This window comes from Sebastes fasciatus, chromosome 13 (assembly GCF_043250625.1).
Source record: "Sebastes fasciatus isolate fSebFas1 chromosome 13, fSebFas1.pri, whole genome shotgun sequence".
Taxonomy (NCBI): domain Eukaryota; kingdom Metazoa; phylum Chordata; class Actinopteri; order Perciformes; family Sebastidae; genus Sebastes; species Sebastes fasciatus.
The window spans coordinates 18,994,940-19,020,792 of NC_133807.1; the positions used below are offsets into that span (position 1 = coordinate 18,994,940).

Genomic DNA, 25,853 nt, shown 5'->3' on the forward strand with positions numbered 1-25,853 from the left:
CAGCTAGCTCACAGTTGATGTTATTTTTCATTTAGTAGTTAATTTAACATGTTATGGTGCTGCTAACATGTAAACAAACATGCGTCAGTTAGCCAATATAATAACATGTTATAGTTACATGCTATTTTTTTTATCAAGTTTATAAGTTAGTTTATTATTATATTTCTGTTGTCATTCCTTTAATAGTCATTGTAACTGATAATAATGTGAAAATCTCACACCGTTGCAACCTACAACAAATATCAAACACAAAAAGTAGTCCCAAAAGTGCTATATAGGTGTGGTTGGATTCTAAACTTTCACTTTCAATGCTTTTATTTTGAAGGTGAGAGTGTTTAGTTGGAAATATGCTTGATGTCAGAGAGCTGAAATTATAGAAATAAACTAATATTAAGTGAAACAGCTTAAACAACAGCACCTGACACCTGAATTGTGACACCAAAAAAATTAAACTAAATGATGGACAGTTGAACCTCCATTTAGTCTGACAAAAGGCAGAACAGAGGACACCTATGAAATTGAAATGACACAGACAAAGGTGGCTGCGATGTCCTGAAGTAGCTACTGAATTGAGGTGGAGGCATGACAGTGCAGTATTAGACAACACCTGACATCAAACAACAAATACTCATGAAGAGAAGTGGCCAGTTGAAATGATAAAATCCTGACATCTAGTGATGAACAGTAGACCCACACCATAACATGAAAACTGGATGAACCTGTTTACTACAGGTGTGTTTGTGGAGGGTTTTTAATTTGACTGTTGGTGAATGATAATAAAAGTCCAGTGTATATATAGACTCATTCTATACTTTCAAACATTTCAGGACATCAGCTTGATTAACGTTGTATATTGTTATTGCAGGGTAAGCACAGGTGTAACTGAAGGGGGGGGGGGGAGATTGTGTTTTGGCTTAAAGTAACAATGAAAAGTCAAAGTGAAACAAGGTTGTGAACACAAAGACAACTACACGATGCTGGTTTCATGCGTGATGCAATCCCCTGTCTCCTTGGTGATATTATGCAACACATCTGTGATTTTCATCAAGTCAAAATGAATGAAAAACGGTCTGTTGTGGTCACATTACAAGTGCCCTACAATACTCAAATAAGTACGGAGATATCTCACTCAATTAAAAGTAGCAATACCAAGATGTAAAAATGATCCACAAGTAAAAGTCCTGTTTAAATTCTTAGAATACTTATATCAAAAGTAAAAGTTATCATTATGCAGAATGGCTCCCTCTAGATCATTTTCACTCATTCTTGTGTATGTTGAGTAATTTAATCAATAACATCTTTATAAATGTATCAAATGTTTTTTTATGTATTATTAATGCAAAGGGAAAATATTGCAGAATTAAATAAATACATATACTGTACATACATGCATACATACACATACACATGCATACACATATACATACCTATATACACACACAAATACATATACACACATACACATATATATACACATACATACACACACAAATATAAAGAGGAGTAAATAAAAGAATAAATAAGTAAATAAATAAATGTAGAAATATAAAGACAATTAAATAAAATAACAAATATATGTGGAAATATATATACATATATATATATTTGTATATATATATATACATATATATATAAAATGAAAAAAAACATGTGAAAATAAATGGAAATGCTTATAAATATTGTTTAATATTTTGTTATTTGTCTATATATTTCCACATATATTTGTTATTTTATATATATATATATATATATAAATATAAAAAATAAATAAATGATTATAATAATCAAAATAATAATGATGAAGATACAACTACTGGCTACTCAGAGATTACTGTAGTGGGTTTCTCAACAAATGACAAAACCACACTATTCTTGACGTTTTATTTTGAAAGGTCAGTTCATGTGTGTGTATGTGTACGCCGTGCGTGCCAGCTCGGAGGGCGTGGCCATGTTGGTTTCAGGAACCAGCGGTTTGTCTCGTCGCTCGCTTCACCAGAACCTCAGAGAACACGAAGAAGAAGAAGAAGAAGAAGGAGAAGAAGAAGAAGAAGAAGAAGAAGAAGAAACACGCTCAGTAGATATAATGAAGCCATAATGTGTCAAGTCATCTCTGCGTGTGAGGTTGTTGTGTAACACCGTCAGAAGCTCTCCGTTCAATGGTAAGAGACTTATTAGTCACTCGTTAAGTTCAGTAGATAAAATAATGTTTACATGTTTTATTTCTCATATTTTCGGATACAGAATGTGTGATGACGCGTTCACGGGCCGCTCGGTGACGCAGTTTATTATACATTAATATATATAAAGACAAGTTAAATGGGAATATAAAGAGTATTGTGTAATGTTAACTAGTTAGATGAGGAATAATTCCCGGAAGGCCCTCTGACATATCGATCTGCTTACCTGACGTAATTTTTATTAAGTTATTTCTACATTTTTTGATGTCATTTGTCAATAAGTTAGTTCTTCAAAACTAATCATTGTGTAAAAATGAAAATTATTACAGAGAAGTGCAAGGTGTCGCTTTAAAACTGGTCTTACGTTCGTGTTTACGTAAGATTGCGTACGTGACCTCTTCCAATGAAACAGCTGATTCACTGTAACAGTCATAATAATACTGTGGAAGAAGTACTCAGATATATTATACTGAAGTAAAAGTAGTAATACTACAGAATAGAAATACTTTGTTACAAGTAAAAGTCCTGTTATCAAAATCGTATTTAAGTAAAAGTACAAAAGTGTCACCATCAAATATACTTAAAGTACAAAAAGTAAAATGACTCATTATAAAGCGTGTGTGCGTGTGCGCGTGTATATAAATGTGTGTATGTATATATGTATTTATATATGTTTATATATATATATATATATATATATATATATATATATATATAAATACACACATTTATATACACACATTTATATGTATATAAATTTGTATTTATATATAATGGTTATATATGTGTCAACATAGATATGTATATATGTATATACTTGTACTGTATGTATATATATATATATATATATATATATATATATATAAATATATAATGTTTGTATATATATATATATATATAAATATATAATGTTTGTATATGTCTATATAGATATAATGTTTGTATATGTGTCTATATAGATATGTGTATGTGTGTTTATATGTATATACTGTACATGTACTGTATGCGTATATATATATATATATATATATATATATATATATATATATATGTATGTATGTATGTATGTGTGTATGTATGTGTGTATATATTTATGTATCTATGTGTATATATGTATTTATTACACGGCTGTGTTGAATACTCTTTTCTTATTGGTCAATCACGGGCGCTCGCTGTACATTATCCCTTACATGTTGCTGGGTAGCAGTCAAGTCTTTATCCATAATGCTACATCATAATTTATTTGTTGATTATATTTTGGATTATTAATCTGAATTTGCAAAATAACTAAAGCTGTCAAATAAATATAGTGGAGTAAAAAGTACAATATTTCCCTCTGAATTGTAGTGAAGTAGAAGTATCAATTAGCAGAAAGTGGAAATACTCAAGTAAAGTACAACCTCGAAATTGTACCTAATTACAGCACTAGAGTAAATGTACTTTTTTCCACCACTGTTTACATTGATATGGGTGTCTCTCTCTCTCTCTCTCTCTCTATGTGTGTGTGTCAGTGATTTGGCGTTCCCCACCATGTCCAGAAGTGGGTTGGCCAAGTGTTTTAGGTCAGGGGCGACCCCGGGCCTGTGTGAGCCCCCTCAGGGTCCGGGCATCCATGTTTACCTGTTCTGGTCTAAGGAAGGGGAACGATATTTGTCCCACACGAGTGGAAGAGTCACAGCAGAGGAGCTGTGCATCTCAGCTGCAGAGGCTGTAGGTGAGAGTGACCACATAGACAGATGACCGGTATGGGGTTTCTTTTCGTGTTGGTATTTTAGCCTGCTGGCTGTGTGTAACATCCGTGTGTTATTCCCCAGGGATAACTCCTCTGTGCCATGTGTTGTTTGCTCTGTACAATCCACAATCACGTTGCTGGTACAGTCCAAACCACGATTTCAGTCCTGAGGACTTCAGCCTCGTACTTCACTACTGCATGAGGTTAGTCTGTGTTTTTTAATAACAGGAATGCAGATGAATCACACTGAGCATGTTCACATTGTTTGTCTGGTTTCCTTGTATCTAGGTTTTACTTTCGGAATTGGCACGGACTAAATGAGAAAGAGCCAACTGTATCCCGCCATGCCCTCAGGTCCGGATCAAGTCCGGGGGGTTCCCCTTTGCTTGAAATCACATCCTTAGAGTACTTATTCTCCCAGGTTGGTGTTTATATTATATTTTTTTACTGTGTATTAATTATGTTGTGTTCACAATAATTATTAATTATTAATCACTTAACCTCTTTGCTTCTTGTGTCTCCAAAAGGCAAAATATGAATTTGTGACCGAAGTAGTCCAAATGGAAGACGTTAAGTCAGAGGAGGAGATGAGTCGCTTCAAAAATGAGAGTTTGGGGATGGCTGTGCTCCAGCTCTCACACCAGGCAATGCAAACAGGCTGCACCTTACAAGATGTTGCGGAAAAAGTCAGGTAACTACTTTGGAAGGAGTGAAATAGTAACAATATTGTTAATAACTGCACTTAAAGGGAGCGTTCGGGTGTTTTGAAGGGGGGTTGTATGAGGTACTTATTCATAGTCAGTATATAATCTACAGTAGATGACGGTCGGTCCAGTACCAGCACAGGAGCAAAGTAATGTACTGCTGTGGACGGGGGCAGCAGAAAAAGTATTTCAGACACCTAAAAAGATCAATATCGGTTTAAGTCTACGCTATATTTAGAATAGTTTCACCACTTTATCTTGCTGGGAGACAGCTTTCCGATAGGGAACTGATGCTGTTTTCTATGGTCCCGCCAAAGCCACCAGACTCCTTTGGAAAAAGCTGTTATTTTACATCGCAGAACACGGGGTTGCTGGTCTGCAGTCGTGTCTAGAAGGTAATCCGCAAATTGCGAAAACTTCCAAAAACTCTCACGAGACTCGCTGCCCAACGTGAGAGTTTCGCAATTTGCGCGTTACCTTCTAGACACAACCGTCAACCAACTCCTGTCTGTTTCTCCAGACTGGGGGCGTGCCAACCGTTATCTACTGTAGGTAATACACTGACTATGGATTAGTACTGTACCTCATACAACCCCACTTCAAAACACCCGACCTATCCCTTTAAATCTGTTAATTTGTCAACAAGTGCGTTAAATGGTCTATATTAATATTCTGATGATAGATAAGTACAGTATTTGTTTCATTATAATTAGGTTGTTTGTTGTACTGTTATTTCTATCCTATTTTCTGCTACTGTGACAATGCAGTTTCTCCTCCGGATCATCAAAGCTTCTTATCTAATTTAATCACTGGATCGAGCATTAACGTGGATCATTAAGATATCTATTTTTTTTTCAGCTACTTGCGATGCATTCCAAGGTCTTTCGCCAAACACATTTCCAGAGACAACTTCCTGACAAAAATCAGGATCAAGCGGGTGTTTGCAGAGTTTGTGCGGACCTTCCAGCAGCACACTGTGGATAAGGGGCGACTGGGCGCCCATGAGATCATGTACAAGTACATCTCTACTCTCGAACACTTGGTGCCGCGTTTTGGAACGGAGACCTTCGCAGTGCCCTACCTGGAGCTGAGAGAGGACGGGGATAGAGGTTACTCTAACAACACCCACGCGCAGGGTGGTGCCTCTAAGGACAACTTCATCGGCCCCGCCACACATGAGATAATGGTGTCTGGCACCAAGGGGATTCAATGGAGGAAGGTGTCTGTGCAGAAGGTTTGTCAAAACACAAACATCAAGCTTGTGACGGTCTAATTCTGTTTGTGTATTGTGGACATTTTGTTCATTCAGTCTGTTTACCTCCAGGCGCAGGAAAACAGTTACCTCAGGAACGACTACATGAAGAAAACAAAACAACAGTCCAGCGAACCAAATGCGAACACTCCCGACAAATGGACGTCCTTCTGTGATTTCCCTGAAATAACTCACATAGCCATCACTGGAGATAAAGTGTGCATTAGCACTCTGGACAATCACTGCATGGTGAGAGCACTTGTTTACCCTGTTATGTAAAAGCTGCAGTACATTTATTTAATTGGTAAATGTGCTTGTGAGTGATGCATTAGTCCAGTTGATATTAGTCATTCTCCTGATCAGAGTGAATATACTGTGCAGTGTGCCTCATATAGTCTATATGACTATAAGAGCTTTGGGTTTTGGTACGCTTGGGGCATTTTATTATGTTTTGAATTTGTATGTGTCTGTAGGTGGGAGCTCTGATTGTAAGCTAGTGGTGTTTCTGTATGTGTATGTAGGAGGTTGAGATGAACTCCAGCCAGGAGGCCCGTTCCTTCATCTCCCTCCTCGATGGATACAACCGGCTGACTGCATTCGCCCACCACTATCTTTGTCATGAAGTGGCTCCCCCAAGGGTAGTGCTGAGTGTAGCAAATGGACTGCATGGACCTATGCAGTGAGTTTTCTCCTCTTACACATGCATGCACAGGCACAAGCAGGCTATAGAGAAATTATATCACAAATTCTGGTGTGTTTCCAGTGATGATTTTGTGCTGCTGAAGCTGAAAAAGGAGGCAGCAGAGGAGGGAGCTTTCCTGGTACGCTGGAGTGCTCTCGACTATCGCCGCATCATCCTAGCTGTCCTGAGCAAAAGTGAGGTAAGTCAACGCCCACACTCCTCTGGAAATGATCGCAGTGCAGTGATGGTGAAAATGTACTTGTATTTATGCTCACAGAACGGATCGAAGCCGAGTCACAAGCAGTTTCGGATTCAGCTCAAGGGTTTGATGTTCTGTCTGGAGGGCTGGGATCGAGAATTCTCCACTATGAAGGAGCTCACTGAAAGCCTCAAGACCTTCATACTGAAGTCTGGTTCAGACAGCTTTACCGTCAGGAAATGCTGTTTGCCAAAACAAGCAGGTTTGTGTTTATTGTAGGGCTGGCATTCGATTAAAATAGTTAATCGCGATTAATCACAAGTTAATCGCACATTTTTATCCGTTCAAAATGTACCTTAAAGGGAGATTTGTCAAGTATTTAATACTCTCATCAACATGGGAGTGAACAAATGCGCTCGCTTTATGCAAATGTATGTATATATTTATTACTGGAAATCAATGAACAACACAAAACAATGACAAATATTGTCCAGAAACCCTCACAGGTACTGCATTTAGCATAAAAATATGCTCAAATCATAACATGACAAACTCAAGCCCAACAGGCAACAACAGAGGGGACCCCTTTGAAAATGACCATGCCAGTTTTTCCTCGCTAAAATTTAGCGCAAGTTTGGAGCATTATTTATCCTCCTTCGCGACAAGCCAGTATGACATGGTTTTCTAGTTTCATATGATATCAGTATCTTAACGCTAGCTTCAAAACCCTAAAAAACCCAAGTTGTCTTAATGCATTAAAGAAATTAGTGGCGTTAAAACAAATTTGTGTTAACACGTTATTATCGCGTTGATTTTGACAGCCCTAGTTTATTGGGCTTTTCAATCCTAGACATGTTTTGCTGCTTCATACCACAATCCTCCCGTGTATTTAAAATATTTAAGTCTTAACATATGTGTGTTTATGGGATGTAGAGCTATCCAACCTTGTGGTGATGAGGCAAGGTGCTTCCACTGAAAACTCGTCCCTGAACATGACCCAGTTACGCTTCCACCAGATCAAGGACACGGAGATCGTACAGGTGATAGAGGCCCACTTTGTTTCCACCTGACTAGCTTTGTTGTTCTCAGCCGTATGACTGACCAGTGGGTGTTGTGTTTACGAGCAGGAACAGCATCTGGGCCGCGGGACCAGAACTAACATCTACTCAGGACGTCTGCTGGTGCAAGGTGGAGGAGAAAACAGAAAGGATGACGAGTTCAACAACAACTCTGCTGACCGCCAAGGGATCCAAGTGGTTCTCAAGATTCTGGACCAAAGCGATAAAGATATTGATATAGTGAGTCTTGTGATCATTAATAGCCACAAAGGGATAGTTTGGGTGTTTCAAATCGGGTTGTATGAGGTATCCATAATCAGTGTCTTACCTACAGTAGATGACAGTCGGCACAACTCCAATTTAGAGAAGCAGACAGGTTTAGGGCTGTCCTTGTCCAGAAAAATTCTTAGTCGACTAAGACTCATACGATTTTGTCGACTAATACAATTAGTTGATTGACAGATCTGAAGAGTTTCTCCACAAAGAATCACACAAAGTTGAGTTGAGTACCTCACACAACCCGACTTCAAAGTATCCAAACTATCGCTTTAATGGCAACCAACACTCAAAGAGAATAACCGTGGTAGCATGTACTGTATATATTAACATCTAGTATCATCCTAACTCCTCATGTATTTGATCTTTACTTTCCTTTTAGGGATTTTTGGAGACTGCAAGCCTCATGAGCCAGGTGTCCCACAGTCACCTGGTGTTCGTACATGGCGTGTCAGTCAAAGGATCTGAAAGTAAGAGTAATAACACCGCTCACTTTGACCAACTTTACTTTTAGGTGTGTGGCTTCCTCGTTTGCTACTTCCCCATCACACACAGATGATCTGTGTTTATAATCAAATAGTACCAAGTGAGCCGTGACGCACATGCAAAACCACTTTCTGCCTGTTCTATTTTAAAGAGGATGCTATGTTGTTTACATTTTTGCTCTTGACTTTACCACAGACTGGACTTCTCATACTTGTTTCTACCTTTACAGACATCATGGTGGAAGAATTTGTGGAATTTGGGCCTTTAGATGTTTTCCTTCGCAAGGAAAAGGCGTCAGTGACTCCTCAGTGGAAATTCATTGTTGCAAGACAACTTGCCAGTGCCCTCAATTATCTTGTAAGTTCAAACACTACTTTGTTTTTTTTTTGCTATGCCACAAAATTATAATTTAATACAATTCACTTACATGACCACACAGCTAAGTGGTCATTAATGTGAGTTGAGAGTGAAGTAATCAGCCAAGTTTGAGTCTGAGCTGCCGGCAGGAAATGAAATAATCTCATTATCAGACCAAACTTTACGATAAGTGCTGCAAGTGAAGTTCATTTGTGCCTGCCATCATCGTAGGAGACCAAACGGCTGGTTCATGGAAACGTCTGTGCCAAGAACATCCTGGTGGCGAGGCGTGGTCTGGAGCACGGCACTACTCCGTTTGTGAAGCTGAGCGACCCAGGAATCGCCCTGAGTGTCCTTTCCCGGGAAGGTTAGGACCAGAAACTCAAACTCTTTATTGACCTCACTTTATGAAAAAGTCTTGGTGTGTGTGTTTTCTGTTCTGCCTCATTTTAATCAGATTTAGGAAACCAGACCATTTCCTGTGACTTATTTCCTGTTGTCTTGCAGTCTTATCTCTTATTGGGCCTCACGCAGGAAGCGATATAAGAACAAATTACCTCTTATTTTGTTCGTATCCACGATTTGTTCTTATTTTCTTAGCACCCATTGATTTCTGGGATTCACCAATGTTTTCTTGTTTTTGCTCTTCTTTAAGCTAAGAGAACATTGTACGTGTGGTTGAGAGCACTCTTCCCAAGATAAGAAAAAACATCTTGTTTTCACAGCCCACAAATTGTTCGTCCAACAAAGAAACATAAGTTTTAAATTTGAGGAACGTAAAAAACGATGAATATCATTTAATCAAATCTAGATTAATATATGTTTTAGAGTAATTAGAATGATTGAATTATTAAAGAAATACTATTGGTCCATTGATCCCAGTTGAAGATAGGATCGACGAAGACCATTTCAACCAATATAACAAATAGTGTATTCTGGATAACATCGTCAACCCTGCCTTTAAGAATATAAAAACCCTTGGATAAGTGTGCATTCAGCTTCTGATTTTCCTGTAACACCAGTACTGACGCTCTGGAAAATCATGGTTACTTTATTTAACAGTACCTCGATTTCACTACTGCTGAAGTTCCTCTTTCAGCCATTTTTTTGGTGTTATCTCTCCATTGTGTCAGAGTATCTGCATACAGCACAACACCTGCCATACCTACAGTATGCTTATAACAAACATTCGGCCACACGCCTCCCATTTCGGATCAAGTGGGATTTAGGGCTGTACCGATACCGATATCGGATATCGGGCTGATGCTGACTTAAATAGCTGGATCGAGTATCGGTGACAATGGGCCGATCTGTTCAATTCAATTCTATGTTTATATACTATTTACATTATATTCTGGAATTTAAATTCCGGTTTAATTTTTGACCGCTCTGTTGCTGCATTAAAAAGGTTTACACTTGAATTGTAGTTCTTGTTAATTTTGAAGATTTTTTTACCAAGTTGCTAGTAAAAGGTTTATTATTTTATGAATAATAAATAATTTAGTAAATTTATGTATTTAATTGTTACATTTTGTTTTACAAAGTTAGGAAAACAATATTGAAGTCAAGCCTGATGTTTCCTTACACATAGAAGAATGATCCCAGTCACTTCCACACAGTGAGGCATACAGCTTATTATTCAAACACTGGTATCGGATCAGTACTCGGTATCAGCCATACCCAAAGCCCAGGTATCGCTATCGGGACTGAAAAAGTAGGATCGGTGCATCCTTAGTGGGATTTATCATTCAGCACACCTGGTTAAGAGCAAATTTGGATGGTTAAGAAAATATAAGAAAAACTGTAAGCGAATGTAGCTGCATGAGGCCCAATGTGTCATCTAAGGCTGTCAGAAATGAAATAATCCAGCTCAAACTGTTCAGAGGTGTTTTTTTCCCCATCACTATGGTTGGTTTTGTCTGGAGTCTGTGAACAAGGTTCTCAGAAAGACAAGATAAACAAAGACCTGATATCATTAAGTAGCTGCTGTCATTTAATACACAACTTTGCTTATTCTTTAGGTATTTTTATTGAATTTTATATAAAAGTATCTAAAACTAAATTAAAATTCTGTTGTTTTTATGGAGTTCTTCCTCTGGCTTGAGATCACCCTAACATGATTCATGTAACTTCTGTCATTTTAATTATCGCTAGAGCGCCTTGAGCGTATCCCGTGGATCGCCCCTGAGTGCGTTGACAGCGATGCACCCATCGGCATTGCTGCTGACCAGTGGAGCTTTGGCGCCACGCTGCTCGAAATCTGCAACAATGGCGATCTTCCCATGAGTAGCGGCACGTTGTCTGAGGTAGGCCATTTTATTTTTCGTCCAACAGCCACAAGCGGCACCTGCCCCTTTTATAGTAATTGTAACACCGTAACCTCTCCTCCCCCGAACAGAAAGAGCGCTTCTATCAGCAGAAGGGCCGTTTAGCTGAACCGTCATCCCAGGAGCTTGCCACCTTCATCAGCATGTGTTTGACCTATGAGCCCCGGGAGAGGCCTTCATTCCGCACCGTGCTCAGAGAGCTCACAGACATCATGATCAAAAGTGGGTCTTTACTTGATCACCTTTGTTTTTCTTTCAACGGTGCATTCGATAATGTGTTGTTGTTTTTCGGCTCTCAGATCCTGATATCTCCCCCAGTGAAACTCTCCCTGACACGGACCCAAGCATCTTCCACAAACGCTACCTGAGAAAGATGCGTCTCTTAGGAGAGGTGAGTTCTGACACCACATCACCGGTAGTTTTCTTCTTCCTGTATGTTAGAGAGTAACCCAGCAGTGGTTGTTCTGTCTGCAGGGTCACTTTGGAGAGGTGACTCTCTACCTGTATGACCCAGCCAACGATGGGACAGGAGAGCGTGTGGCAGGGAAGGCTCTGAAACAAGAGAACGGTCATATTCCTGAGGGCTGGATGAAGGAGATCGAGATCCTGAAGTCTCTTTATCACAGCAACATTGTCAAGTACAAGGGCTGTTGTACTGAACTGGGTGAGTCCTCAAAATATATACTTCAACATACAGTGTCTGCGTGTGCAAAGGTTGCTCAGTGCTCTCTCTCAGTGGATGGTTAATTGATTTTTGGTCCCTGCTGTTCGTCTGTATATAATGAAAATCTATTGGAAGTGCGACACTGCTTCCCTTTTCAATATTTTGAGCTTTCAACACACAGCATGCTGAGCACCAGGCAGCAGGTCATTCTTGCCATTGAAAAGTGATGGAAACAGGAGGATAAACACTGTTGCATTGTGCGTTGACAGGAGGACAAGTGGTGCAGCTGATAATGGAGTACCTTCCTCTGGGGAGTCTGCGAGAGTACCTCCCCAAACGTAAACTGGGAATGCCCCAGTGCCTTATGTTTGCTCAGCAGATCTGTCAGGTGAGTTCAGGTGGTTTTGTAGTTTTACAGGATTCCTGGTGCTGGGTGCAAACTGCAGAGGTGTCTGGTTATGTTCTCCTTCCTTCAGAAGAAGCTGTGTACAATATAGAAACTTCAATACATTTGAAATTGCCTTTAGTAGATAATCCATCACACTAGGCGTTAATGTTTCTGTGTATTGTCATTAATTCATTCATAGTTTAGCTGCACAAGCATTATGTTAGACTGTGTTTTCTCACAGTAACCAGGAAATAATCACCCAGCATGCTGTTGATTGACACATCATCATTAATCATTTGCATCACATTTCCAGCCAGCCCTGATATTGTAAACTTGTCATTTGTCACTTTGCTTTTTATAAAGTACAATACATGTTGTGATGTAAAGTTTGATAAAAGGTGTAAGATTTTAAGCTAGACTAAAGGCACTTTCACAAGCCAACATTTAGTCTGTTTTAATTGAACGCTGGTGCGCTTCGTTTGGGCGGTTGTGAACGCAGTAATCGTACTCTGGTGCAGACCAAAACAACCGGACGGTGAGGTGTCTTGGACCGTTTCCAAGCGAACCAAAACGCAGGCTGCCTGTGCGAGCATTTGTTGAGATGGACACAGGTAAACGACAGGTTAAAATGAGTGGGAGAGGACTGACCTGGACTTCTGCAGAAGTCTGATGTTTGCTTGACATCTGGGCCGAAGAGAACATACAGAATATTCTAAATAAAGCCCACAAAAATAGTGACGTTTATAAAGTCATAAACTAGAGGAGAAGGGATCCATGCGAGCTGCTCTGTGAGGCTATACTGTATAATAATATCAACATGCTGAAGTTTTTGATGACCAACCGACAGACAAACACATGGCTAAAAAACGACATACTAGGAAACTATAAAAGACAACCATTTCCTTTTGAAAAACATTATACTCTTTACTGTTCTCCGCGTTTCTTTACACATCATTTATTTCTGTTGTTCTCTTTTTAAGGGTATGGAGTACTTACACTCTAAGCGATACATCCATCGAGACCTAGCTGCCCGTAATGTCTTGGTGGAAAATGAGGGTTTGGTAAAGATTGGAGACTTTGGCCTGACGAAGTACATCCCTGAAGGCTCAATCTACTACCGTGTCCGTGAGGATGGGGACAGTCCAGTGTTCTGGTGAGTTCATGCAGCACTTAAAGGGTAACTTCAGTATTTTTCAACCTGGACCCTATTCCCTTGTTTTTGTGTCTGAGTGACTAGCTGTGAGGGCAAGTGAGCAGCGTTTATGTAACGTTATGTCCACTAAAAGTGCTTGTTTTGCCACTGACAGGCTCAGATTGTTATTATAAGTGTCTGACAACATTATAGAAAGGACCCGATAGAGAAATAGAACATTTTTCTGACCTTTCTCTTGATCCGGTCTGTTTGTTATTGTGTCCAAGTCCCGCTCAAGGATAAGTCTCGTGAAATCTGAATATCCGTAAACTCAAATAAATACGGGCAACCATTGAATTCAAAAACTTCATCCTCATTGTGGAAATCATCTAAATATTCAGCCATGACATTGAAAATCTTTTAGATGACACTAAGCTACACTTTCTGTACTCCAACACAACAAACTCTGCCCAGCTGGCACTCACGTTTCCACCATGGATGTATTCCACTATTACACCGTTGTCTTACGGCAACACGTCACCTCGACAGATTTCACAGCGACACCTCTCCTTGAGCGAGACTCTTTCCATGATGTCAGACACTAATAACAACAGTCAGAGCCTGTTATTGCAAAAAACAAGCACTTTTAGTGGACGTAAATGACGTTGCCAGCTTGCCCCAATAGCACCATGTTGCAGCCTGTGAGCAGCTGCCGCCTACGACAAAAACATGGTTCAGGATGAAAAATACTAAAGTTTCCCTTTAACCGTGTTATTCAATGCTTTGTTCAATGACCACTAAACTGTATTTTTTCATATTGTGCAGGTATGCCATTGAGTGCCTGAAGGAGAGTAAATTTTCCTTCTCCTCTGACATTTGGTCCTTTGGCGTTACGTTGTATGAGATCCTGACCCGCTGCGACCATCGCCAAAGCCCTCCACTCGTACGTCATCACTGGCCTCTTATGACAACCTCATATATTTAGACTAATCAAGTCAATTTTGAGTCCCTGTGTTAAATGCACAATGTACTCTTTTGTGTTTTTGTAGAAGTTCTCTGAGATGATGCCGAGAGCTCACGGACAGATGACTGTGATGATGCTCATAAAACTGTTGGACAAGCAGCTGCGGTTGCCGCGTCCCAAAGACTGGCCGCATGAGGTAACATGCCCATTAAACACTACTGACATTTTATTGGCATTATGAGTAGCCTGATAGTTTCACATTTACTTGTTTTTACCAACAGGTGAGGAAGATAATGGAGCAGTGTTGGGATGCAGAACCGGCAGAACGGCCCTCGTTCAGATCCCTCATCGAGAGGTTTGAGGCCATTCGCCAAACATACAACTGGCAGTCGAATATAAACTTTTCCTCGGCTCAGATTTGCTGATCAGAACTCTGAAGATCTGCTTGTCTACATGTCATCACTTTGCCACTATGGCCACCATATATTACAGTGTTTCTGCCTGCTGCCTCCATTTAGACGTCTTTATACTGTGGGTTTCCTTTTGATAAAAGCACACTGCTCTCCTCTCATATGTGATATATCGGTGTGTTTTTCTTGGCTGGTGAGTTAAACTTCATGAGGAAAGGTGAAGCCTTGGGCAGTCAGCCACGGTAGTGGCTAGAAGGGAACCAGCAAACTGGGTAAACTCTCGCGTGATTCAGGTTAGACATCCATCTCGAGTGGTTATGATTAGGATAGGTCGTCGGGCAGCGAGACTCGCGGGAGCTTTTGCAGATCTCAGATAAGATTTTGCAATTTGTGGGCTCCCTTCCAGACACGGCCGTCAGCCAGAGTGTCAGCTTTTGTCTTTTAAAAGTTCTAGGTTTGCATATATCACAGTAAGTATTAAGACGATTACCATCTTTCATTTTGTGTTTGTACATTTTGTGTATGTTAACTTTGCATTTAATTTTGTATAAACCAAAAGAACAAATTCATAATCGAATAAACCATTTTTCATATGATCTTTTATTAAAGACCGAAATAGATTGATGCACGTGTCAAAAAGTGTATAAAAACGTATTATGCCATGCAGATCTGTGTTACCAGATTTCCACTATGCAACAAAGCATATCTACATATCTGTTATATAAGAACTCACTGATCACAGACTAAGGGATGAACCATAACAAACTTCTACACTTAACATTGTTTCCTAATACCCTGTGTTGTCTTGACCATGTAGGTATAAAAAGAAGTATATCCAACTTGTGAAAAATGAAAAAGTACCACTGACTGCACCACAACAGTCCAGCTGTTGACAATAATACACCTATGATCCTGCTGCACAGCAACAAAGAAATCAAGAACACTGCTGCTCTGGTATTGGACTAATTTATACTAATATACACGTTAACCACATATCATTTTGAAATCATCTGACATATCTTCTGTCCTGTCCTGCAGCAAATACTCCTATTTAACAGGTGTTAGAATCAGTGCATGCACCTTGATAAAGAGCCTTAAATACCAGGTAGAACCTGATACATGGACAGAGCCTCAACCTCAACACTACTGCAGACATTTATTCCACATATTCAACTCTTGTACAATGCAAATTAACAGCTACAAAATGGGCTTTCTCACCACACTGTATACATGACAGACCTGCTGAGGGCATCTCACTATGTGTTTGAAGGAAAGGACCAAAGGCTAGTATGAGGATTATATCACTGGACATACCCAGCATTAAGGAATACATTTCATTAATAACTTAGCAAAAAATGATATGGCCTCCTTTTATATTTTTAAAGATACTGTTTCTAAAACGTGTATGAGTACTATCGAAAACTTAAAAATTATAATTGGCAAAATCTATTAGATTATTTAGACATTTACTCCAATTGTTTAGCAGACCTGATTGTTTTTGTTTGTTAATTTGTTTTTCTTCTTCTTTTCCTTTCCCTACATTTTGTTATGCTGTATTATTTATTTTATTTTTATATTGCTTTTATAATGTGAAATATATTTACTATATTGTTCATAATGAAAAAAAGGAACATGTATGCTCTATGTAAACATTTATGGTGCATTTTGGGGACATAAGATTGTCTCCTTAAACCAACCAACACACAACAGCACATGTTTAAATAAATACACCAATATCTTAATCAAAAACAAACAGTAAATTACATTAACATGAGCATTTATCAAAGTCTTTTTTAGAGTTGCAGTAAGATAGGCCTATATTATGTTTTTTTAATGTGTTTTCCTGTGTTGATCCTATTAATCTAGTCAATCCATACTCGTGATGTTAACCAATCTGTTAAAAATATTCTTTATAGTCCAAATCTTGACATCCAATCCAGCCTATAAATGCAAGGCAGCTCATAGTTTGAAGACAAATTAAAACTGTGATTATAAATGTGTAGTTTTTTCACTGGACTGAAGTCTGTGTAATTAAAATTCAACGTGAATCCATAAAATTAGATTTATGGCCCCCGCTGGCTTTACAGTGGCAATCCTGAAGATATCAGTCCTGGTTGATTACTATTTGAGTGAGAACAACGGGATTGTGTCAGAGTTTATCAGTGTGGAGTCTTTTTGTTGATACATGAGTATAGAAATAGAATAAAAAAAAAAATATATATATATATATATATATTTCTATGAACAAGAGCTTCAAGTTTTCAGAACTATGTGCATAGGTCCACTTTTTGTGTTTTTCCAGGAATGTCACCACAGACACCCAGTTCATAATATTGCAAATATATAAATATTGCAATACTTTCATCAGTGGGTCATAAACTCAGTCACCATTGTGGTACCTCCTTTAGTGATAGATAGTGACTTAACAGACATTTATTTAAATGAAAATCTTCCAGATTGCCACTTTAAAAGGCTCCATCTGGAGCATTTTAGTTGGAAAGTTCAATACAGTAGTTGCCTAAACATGTTCAGATTTTTCATTACAACAAATAAAATGTAAGGAAAGGAAAATGAATGATGAATAAGAACAAAAAAGAAAAGAAAAAAGCAATCAGGGTCTGTTAAAAAATTGGAATACATTTGAAATGTCTAAATAATATAATAGTTTTTGCCAATTTATAATTTTTGAGTTTCAAGCTTTTAATCGTGTTCAAATATGTTTTTAAATCAGTATCTTTAAAATATAAAGGAGGGTATTCTTTTAAGCCATACCATTTTATGGATATAATATTTTGCTAGATAAGATAAGATAAGATAAGATAGAACTTAATTAATCCCAAAGGAAAATCTTGTGCCAGAGATTGCTCAAAAATACAACAAAAATTACAATAAGTTCAAGTGTATACAATACATACGTATAAAATAAAAAAAAGTACTTTTTCTAGCACCAGTGCCTAAAAGAATAACAATTAAGTAAGATAAACAAAGGTAAAGTAAGCTAAAAAACAGAAAAAGAAGTAATATTGCACATGTTGGACATTAATATTGCACATAATGAACAGTGATATTGCAAATGAGAATGTAAAAAGTAGTATTGCAGATATTAAAGGGACTGTTTGTAAGAATCAGAAATTGCTTGTTAACAGCGACACCTGTGGCCGTTAAGTCAACGAAAGTCAGCGTCGGGCTCGCGCTTGCTCGCTCTACATAGACATGAACGAGCATCGCTCAAAACAGTGAGGCGACACACGTCAGCTAAAACCACAATATTACTCTATATTTCACCTGCTTGGCAATAATGTTAGCTGACCAGACGAAGGTCTCTCCATGAACATGATTTAGATCTGATCCTAGTGTTGGCTTTTCCTGCCTCAGCCTCCTGACCAGGAACAGGGTGACACCGGCTCCCAGTCGGAGACGATAACATTTCTCGCTGCGGAGCCCCGTCACTTCACAAGACACGGGAAACCTCTGTTGGTCTGGAGGAGCTGCAGCATTTATTTCTGCACAAACGTCCCCTGTACATTCACTGGATATTCTCAGAGCTAAACTAACTCTTCTGTAGTGTGTAGTGTGCGCGCATGCACGTAAGAGTGGAGCGCGGGAACAAGCGCGGTATGTGAGTGAAGACAAGCACGCAGAGGAGCAGAGTACAGCAGAGACTACGGCCCTGGAGACCAAAGCTACGGTCTCCGCTGTATCTTCTGGCCGTGGTCGGGGGCTGGAGCAGGAAGAGTTGACACTGTTTAACAGACGGGCTTCACTAGATATAACTTTGCGGTTTTGGTGCTTCCGTGTAGTTTGTGTTGGAGTCTGAGTCTGAACAGCGTAGCCACACGTGAGCGCGCATAGGAGACAGACCCGGTAGATTTATACGTGTAAAAAGTTACAAACAATTCCTCTAAGTGATATATGTGCAAACGTACTAATCATAGGTCAAAACAGCGCTAAATTTGGTGGTAGAAGTGGTAAAACGAAGAGCCGTTTGGGAGCCGAAAAAGCCGGCTCTTTCTTGGTGAGCTGAGCCAAATGATCTGGCTCACTAAAAAGAGACGGAATTCCCATCACTACTCTCCATCTGCAGCATTCATCCAGTTTAGAGCAGAACACAGGGAGCAGGCGAACAGGCCCCGCCCCCCGCCCTCTGTTACGTCGTAGTCATGGAGATTGCGTCCCTCCTCTCGTCCAATCAGAAGCGGCGCTGGGTCCATGTGTGTATTGTTTAAACTGCTCAAATCAGGCTGACTCTCTCAAACCGAGTAACAACTTCCACCACCAGACTGACTGACTGAGCGATGGCGGCCGTCGAGTCTGTTACCACCGCTGCTGCCGGAGATGAGACCACAGACACCGGGCTCAGCTTCAACCCTCGTCCGCTGAACGAAACTTACGACCTCGCTGCTTCGGACCACGAGAGCTGGATGTCCGGTCCTGTAGACCACCACCGGAGGTTCCCCGAGCTGGAGCCCGGAGAGGAGGACTCTCCGTCGGACCGCGAGAGTTGTCAGCGGAGGGTCGACGAGGACCTGACCTCCCTGAGCCCAGAAGAGATCCAGAGCCGCTTAGAGAGAACCCGCCGGGAGTTTTACAACCGCAGAAAGATTATCATTAAAAACCTGCCCTCTGACGTCAGCAACCAGGTACGAGATCAAACTATTGATTGATTGATTGACAGGAGCCGTTGGGCTAACCGTTAGTCTAGCTTTGCCATGCTACATAAGTTAGCATGCTAGCATATGTTAGCATGCTACATGTAGCATATGTAGCATAATGGCTAGCATGCTAACATATGGTAGCATGTTAAACATATGTAGCATGCTAACAAATGGTAGCATGCTAACATATGTAGCATGCTAAACATATGTAGCATGTTACCATATGTTACCATGCTAGATATGTTAGCATGCTAGATATGGTAACATATGCTACATATGTTAGCATGCTAGCCATTTAACTCTGTTAGCTGTCTAGTTATAAGTTTGATTTATGCGACATTTTTGCTATTTTTGCTAATTTTAAAAGGCAACACAGTTAATTGGCAGCCACCAAACACTATTAGTATTATTATATTATTAGTTATGGTTGTTAGCATGACTGTCAGGTGGTCAGATAACTGTCAATAATGGTCATCTTGTGGCCTTGTTTGACCTGCCAGTCAGGCCTCCTAGGTAACCTTTTTATAACTTTAATATTAATGATTTTTTTCAAAGCTTCCAAGCCAAGCTGTGACTGATTATTCCCCCTTCATGGAGGTTAACTTTACAGGTGCACTGGGGACTTCTCCATCAGCCCATCTGTTGTTTAAAGCTGCCGACCAGACACTGATTTATCTCATGATGCCACATTTTTTGCCTGACTCGTGGGGAGCTTGTGGGCCTGCGGGCGGTACCATTGTTCACACACAGGGGGGGTGGGGGTGGGTAGTGGCAGTTCGAGATGTGAGTTGCAATACAACAAAAGGTGTGAAGGTGTGCACACAAAACGTTTCAGAAAATGCTAGACAGCATCGCCAGTTTCGCTTGTGAATGGTAAAAAAAAAAAACAGTGATGAACCTACAACAATGAGTCAGTTATTCACCTCTCACCCCCCTCACAGGTGCAACTTGTTGCTGGGTTCCCCCCAGTGGACATGAATGAGTTAATTATCTGATTGACCAAAATCTACAATTAAGCAATCTACAATTATATGAAAATCTACACATAACATATTGCAATTTAACAAAAGGTGTGAAGGTGTGGACACAAAACGTTTCAGAAAATGCTAGACAGCATCACCATTTCCGCTTGTGAATGGTCAAAAGCATCGCAGAACAATTTCTCCCTACAACAATGAGTCAGTTATTCACCTCTCACCCCCCTCACAGGTGCAACTTGTTGCTGGATTCCCCCCAGTGGACATGAATGAGTTAATCATCTGATGGCCAAAATCTACAATTTAAGCAATCTACAATTATATGAAAATCTACACATAGAATATTTGACTTTATATGTTATAAAGTGTTTTAATAGTTTAAATGTCTGGATGTAATTATTGTCTTTTTCTTATTTACAGGAGGTCCATGAGCTGTTGGGCAACTTTGACTTGAAGTACTGCTTTGTTGACAAATACAAGGGCACAGGTAGGTCTAACTGCTTGTCCACCATGTTAAGCATTGCATTGTCAGTTTAAAGGAATAAATGATCTATCACAAATGTTAACAAAAAAAGCAAACAAACTTGATAGTCACATAAACAACTTGGGTTGTCTGCATTTAGAGCAGTTCATTATAGGGCTATTCTATATCTATTGATCTACGTCTATTGTATATATTTTTCTATATTGTTTCTATCGCAATATAGGCTAGGCCTATATTTATTTATTTCTCTATAATTTCACTTAAAACTGTTATGTTCATTTTGCTCTCAAGTACTTACAAATTCAGAAAATACACAGTACTTTTCATTTGTCAAGTGTTTATTTCACACAGAAGTATACAAAAATAGGCTTTACCATGTAGTTATCTCATATAGACTATTTATTTAAAGTGGGAGTAGGCAGAATATTTTTGAAATCATTGGACAAAAAATACATAACCTTTCAGCATATTGTAAATCAAGTGTTCTGAGAGATAACTAGACTTCTGCACCTCCTCATGGCTCTGTTTTCAGGCTTTAAAAAAATCTAGCCTGTGACGGGAGACTTTGGCCAATCACAGGTCATTTCAGAGAGAGCGTTCCTATTGGCTGTGCTCCGGCTGGTGGGCGGTGCTTGGCATTTTGTCAACTGTTCTCAACATGGCTACCGGCTCATAAACTTGATCATTTTACAGTTAAGCAGTACACTACAAGATGTTTCTGAAAACATTTGAGATGAGAAATGGGCATTACAGTAACAGAATATTGATTAATATTTGATCAGTGCTGCCTAGTTTGACCATTTGATCTGAGTTTGTGAGTGATTATCGGCAAACAAAACTTTATTTACATAGCGCATGTCTTTCATATACTTATGTTCTTATGATGGTCATACACATTGTTGTCCGTTACCTGTCTGTCTATTTTGTTGACAAACGGTGGAACTCACTTGGCATTAATGTCACAACACAGTCATCAATTTGTATGCAGCAACACAACAGTTTCTGCAATTAAAACTCCAAAAATAATCAGTGTTAAATTATCCTTAGGTGGGTGAATCAACCTTGTATGCCCCAAAATGTGAGCTGCGTCTCAATTCAGGGGAATTGCCTGTTTACAATGTCTAGGTGCACGAAAGATCCACTCGTCATTAGAAGTCTCAAAGTCGAGTTGTCAGGAAGAAGTGACATTAAAAACAGCGCTGAAACAAGAGGCTGTCACATTGGCAGATTTTCTGAAATTGGGTGCCAATAACATTAAAACTCATACAGGTCTAGATGTGACTTTTTAGCTATCAACATGACGCTCATGTCAGGTAAAATGCCAGCCGAGATGACACCCATTGTAGTCTGAATAAGGGAAATGTTGGCAGTGACATAAAAGCTGGCGTGTGGTGACATTGTGCCACCGGCGTTGTCTTTTATCAAACCTGCTAAAGGAGAAAAGGTGTCACAGCCAAGGTTTGAGACCTGCTGTGTATGAAACTTTCTCTTAATGCTGACTGAACAAATGTCACTCCCTCCCTTCCCCCCTCAGCCTTTGTGACACTGCTCAATGGGGAACAGGCCCAGTGTGCCATCAAGGACTTCCACCAACATGTGCTACGGGACCGGGAGATCTCTGTGCAGCTGCAGCCAACAGATGCTCTGCTGTGCATCGCCAACCTGCCTCGAGCTTTCACCCAGCAGCAGTTTGAAGAGCTGGTACGACCCTTTGGTAACCTGGAGCGCTGCTTCTTGGTGTACAGCGCCTCCACGGGCCACTCCAAGGGCTACGGCTTCGTGGAGTACATGAAGAAGGACTCTGCTGCCAGGGCCAAGTCAGAGCTGTTGGGAAAGCAGCTGGGCTCCCGCATGCTGTACGTCCACTGGACTGAAGTGGGCTCCCTCACGTATCCGTTGCTGCACTCTAAATGCCTGTGTGTGGACCGCCTGCCCCCGAGCCTGCTGACAGCACAAGACCTCCGCAGCGCCCTGGCTGACACCCATGCACCAGTCTTCTGCCAGGTCAGATCTAACACACTGCTACACATAAATGATTTCAGAAGGATTCAGTATCCAGGTTGATTTTTACAGCAGGAATAATGGATGTAATACCAGTTTAGAGCTTCAAAGATTAATCCATTAATCAACTAGTCCACTGGTTCCCCAACCTGGAGGTCGCGACCCCCACTAGGGGTTGCCAAAGCTTGGACCGCAGAGGGCCAGCCCTACAAACGCAGAAGCCTGTCAGTGAGTGAGTGATGAAGTTATACGATTGGTCGGCCGAGCGTTGGAGTTTCCTCACTGGCTGTTGCTCTTTCAAAATGAAAAGGTGGGAACAGTTCTTTATGCAAATTAACCCGTCCAGAAACTTGGATCAAGTTGTCAAACTAGGCGATCTAGTTCTAAAATGAAACGAGATTCAGCAGTGGCATAGCCTATTTCTCCCTTAAAATGTTTTCAGAAGTAGATTTTGGTTGATTGTTTAGACGGAATAACAGAAAGTTTACGAGCAGGCCGCCATGTTGTTTCCTGTTTGAAACGGCAAGCAGAAAACCAGGAACCAATCGCGTGCATTTCACGATAGGGTACGTCACCGCTTAAACGGCCAGTTGAGTGGAGCAACGGGTCCCCTAGTGTCCTCGCACGGGCGCTGCCGTGGGCGGACTAAAGCCGAACTAGGCCGACAGATGCTCACCGACAGCCCCAAACTGTCCGACCGTTGGCTTGGTGTGATGGGGCCTTTTAAGGGATATAAGGTGTACATTTTTCAAAATTATACAGTTAGCCTGTATGTCAGCATTTTAATCATTTCTTTGTTGAAAACTAAATGAAATTGTTGTTTTTAAAGTTTGGATTGATATTTATTATATAAACAGGATAAGGGTTATATTATTAAGTTACGTTCACAGAGCCTTCCCTCTCTGCTAAACAGCCTCATCCTGCATTAGGAAAGTACGCAGTTAAAATATCAAAAGAGCTGATAGAACAGATAGATAGATGTCAGGGAGAAGAAAACACAGAATTTGTCAAAAAGAAGCCTATTAAGTATGAATGATTGGGGGGAGACAGAGATTTGTATTAAATTGACTAAATTAACAGGAAAACTCATCTCTGATCAGGGCTGACCCGAATGCGTCAAAGCTTCGACTGTTGCCATGGTAATCGACCACCAAATCAGTATTCAAATACTTATATAAGTATGTAATAACAATGTATTAATCCCACATTATTCAGTATTCATATTCATCATTAATTATTATTATTATTAGTTATTCTCAGACAGATATCGCTGTTTGTTGTGTGTGTGTGTGTGTACACAGTAGTGTGGCAGCAGCATTCTCCTGAAGCTTTGAAGCCCAAAAAATGGTATTCAGGACAGCCTCTGATGCAATATTCACAGGAGATAATCTGCTCAAAATGCATCGAAATTGCTCGTTTTACGCAAACTGCAGTTATTGTCTTCACTATTTGGGTTAATTGTACGGTTTGTCATTTTTTCTGTACTGTTATTGTTATCCGTTGAATATAATGTGAAATATTCATAAAATGTCATTCAGTCAGGGGTCGCCAGTTTACTCAATGATAGAAAAGGAAAGGTTGGAAACCACTGGACTAGTAGATTGACTGAAAATGAATCCGCAACTATTCTGCTAATCCATTTGATGGAGGTTACTGTTTGTGCTGCCATTTGTATCTGAACGTTGTAGAAATGCCACTGAAGGGTTGCAGATGGCAGAAATCATTTTGTTAAAGAGTTTTCCATATTTGATCTTTCTGTACCTTTCACCTTTACCCCAGTTTTCCTGCGGGCACTCAAAGTTTCTATAGCAATGAGCATTGCTGGTTTCTATGGTGATGACCAGCTGACTCCCCCAGGTGGTGTCATTCAGCAGGCTTTTCTGGAACCAGAGAGAGGGGTGTCCTTTTTAGCATGACACGCTTAGTGGGACTTTTCTACTAGTTCCAGGTTTCTTTTTACAGGATTGTGGTAAAAACAGTGATGATTAAGAGTCATATGATAATTTAAAAGATACAATTTCCCAGTTTAGTTTTAACAAGATACAACTGCTCTGGTTATGAACTGTTGAAACCTGGTGGTATTAAATCATGAGGCCACATCTAGTGACTGACGGTGAGTAAAGGGCCTTCAGTATATGTAGAATAGTATCTATAAGTAATTGTAAACGGATGGTTTGATGTTTAAAGTTGTCAGATTTGAACTGGACAGGAAATAAAATGCAGTGGATGGCTTGAAGACTGATCCACTGGAAATGAGTCCCCATCATGAGCGGAGAGTTTATATTCTAACAACAGTTCTTTGGCAAGCCTCATTATTTATGGTCCCTTTTCTTGCAGCATCCAACAGATTTAATTTTTGGACTTGGGAGGAACAGTAAATCATGAGAGGATGATAAATGAGAGGCTGCTATATGAGAACCTGTCGATGCTAGAAAAATTGCCTACGTGCCTCCCAGTAGGGGAGTCGATACATTATGAATTAACAAAACTTAGTTTGAGCAGTGATTCTGGTACATTTCAGGGGTTTTATAGGACATTTCCAACATAAATGTGCTTTTACATTAGGGCCGCAACTAACGATTATTTTCATTGTCGATTATTTTATTGATTTGGTTTATAAAATGTTGATTAGTGTTTCCCGAAGCCCAACATGACGTCCTCAAATGTCCTGTTTTGTCCACAACTCCAAGATATTCAGTTTACTGTCATAGAGGAGTAAAGAAACCAGAAAATATTCACATTTACGAAGCTGGAATCAGAGGATTTTAACATTTAAAAAATGACTCATCGATTATCAAAGTACAGTGGAAACCGCTTGATCACGTCTGTCCAGGTCAAATTGATCACTATAAGCAGATGATTATTATAACCATTTTTGTTGTTGTGCATCATTTCACATGCAGATTACCATCTAATTGACATTTGTAT

The 25,853-nt window shown here is 39.8% G+C and overlaps 2 protein-coding genes across 8 annotated transcripts in view; both read left to right on the forward strand.

Annotated features, from left to right (window-relative positions):
• The first annotated feature begins 1,959 nt into the window (after window positions 1-1,959).
• On the forward strand, window positions 1,960-15,408 carry tyk2 (tyrosine kinase 2). Its single transcript, XM_074657393.1, has 24 exons — window positions 1,960-2,159; window positions 3,689-3,891; window positions 3,992-4,112; window positions 4,198-4,330; window positions 4,437-4,600; window positions 5,472-5,847; window positions 5,938-6,114; window positions 6,387-6,544; window positions 6,629-6,746; window positions 6,825-7,008; window positions 7,680-7,786; window positions 7,874-8,044; window positions 8,463-8,550; window positions 8,796-8,923; window positions 9,155-9,290; window positions 11,078-11,229; window positions 11,322-11,472; window positions 11,550-11,641; window positions 11,725-11,914; window positions 12,184-12,302; window positions 13,283-13,455; window positions 14,260-14,377; window positions 14,484-14,594; window positions 14,680-15,408. The coding sequence occupies exons 2-24, from the start codon at window positions 3,708-3,710 to the stop codon at window positions 14,821-14,823; spliced, it is 3,495 nt and encodes a 1,164-aa protein (XP_074513494.1). The 5' UTR covers window positions 1,960-2,159; window positions 3,689-3,707; the 3' UTR covers window positions 14,824-15,408.
• A 217-nt stretch (window positions 15,409-15,625) lies between these two features.
• The window catches only part of raver1 (ribonucleoprotein, PTB-binding 1), a 21,354-nt gene continuing 11,126 nt past the window's right edge, over window positions 15,626-25,853 (forward strand). For 2 of the 7 annotated variants that reach the window (XM_074657399.1, XM_074657400.1), the window contains exons 1-3: window positions 19,017-19,448; window positions 20,861-20,927; window positions 22,459-22,928. In XM_074657399.1, coding sequence (XP_074513500.1) covers window positions 19,104-19,448; window positions 20,861-20,927; window positions 22,459-22,928 — 882 coding nt within the window. In that variant the 5' untranslated portion in view covers window positions 19,017-19,103. Of the gene's footprint in view, window positions 15,763-19,016; window positions 19,449-20,860; window positions 20,928-22,458; window positions 22,929-25,853 lie in introns of those variants that run through there. The other 5 variants (XM_074657398.1, XM_074657394.1, XM_074657397.1 and 2 more) reach the window with 4 other exon arrangements.

Bases quoted from the DNA above. Each gene is read 5' to 3' on its own strand.
- tyk2 (XM_074657393.1), top strand. From the start codon at position 3,708: ATGTCCAGAAGTGGGTTGGCCAAGTGTTTTAGGTCAGGGGCGACCCCG. The intron at 7,009-7,679 runs GTTTGTGTTTAT...TATGGGATGTAG, and splicing joins CTGTTTGCCAAAACAAGCAG to AGCTATCCAACCTTGTGGTG. The intron at 8,924-9,154 runs GTAAGTTCAAAC...CCATCATCGTAG, and splicing joins CCAGTGCCCTCAATTATCTT to GAGACCAAACGGCTGGTTCA.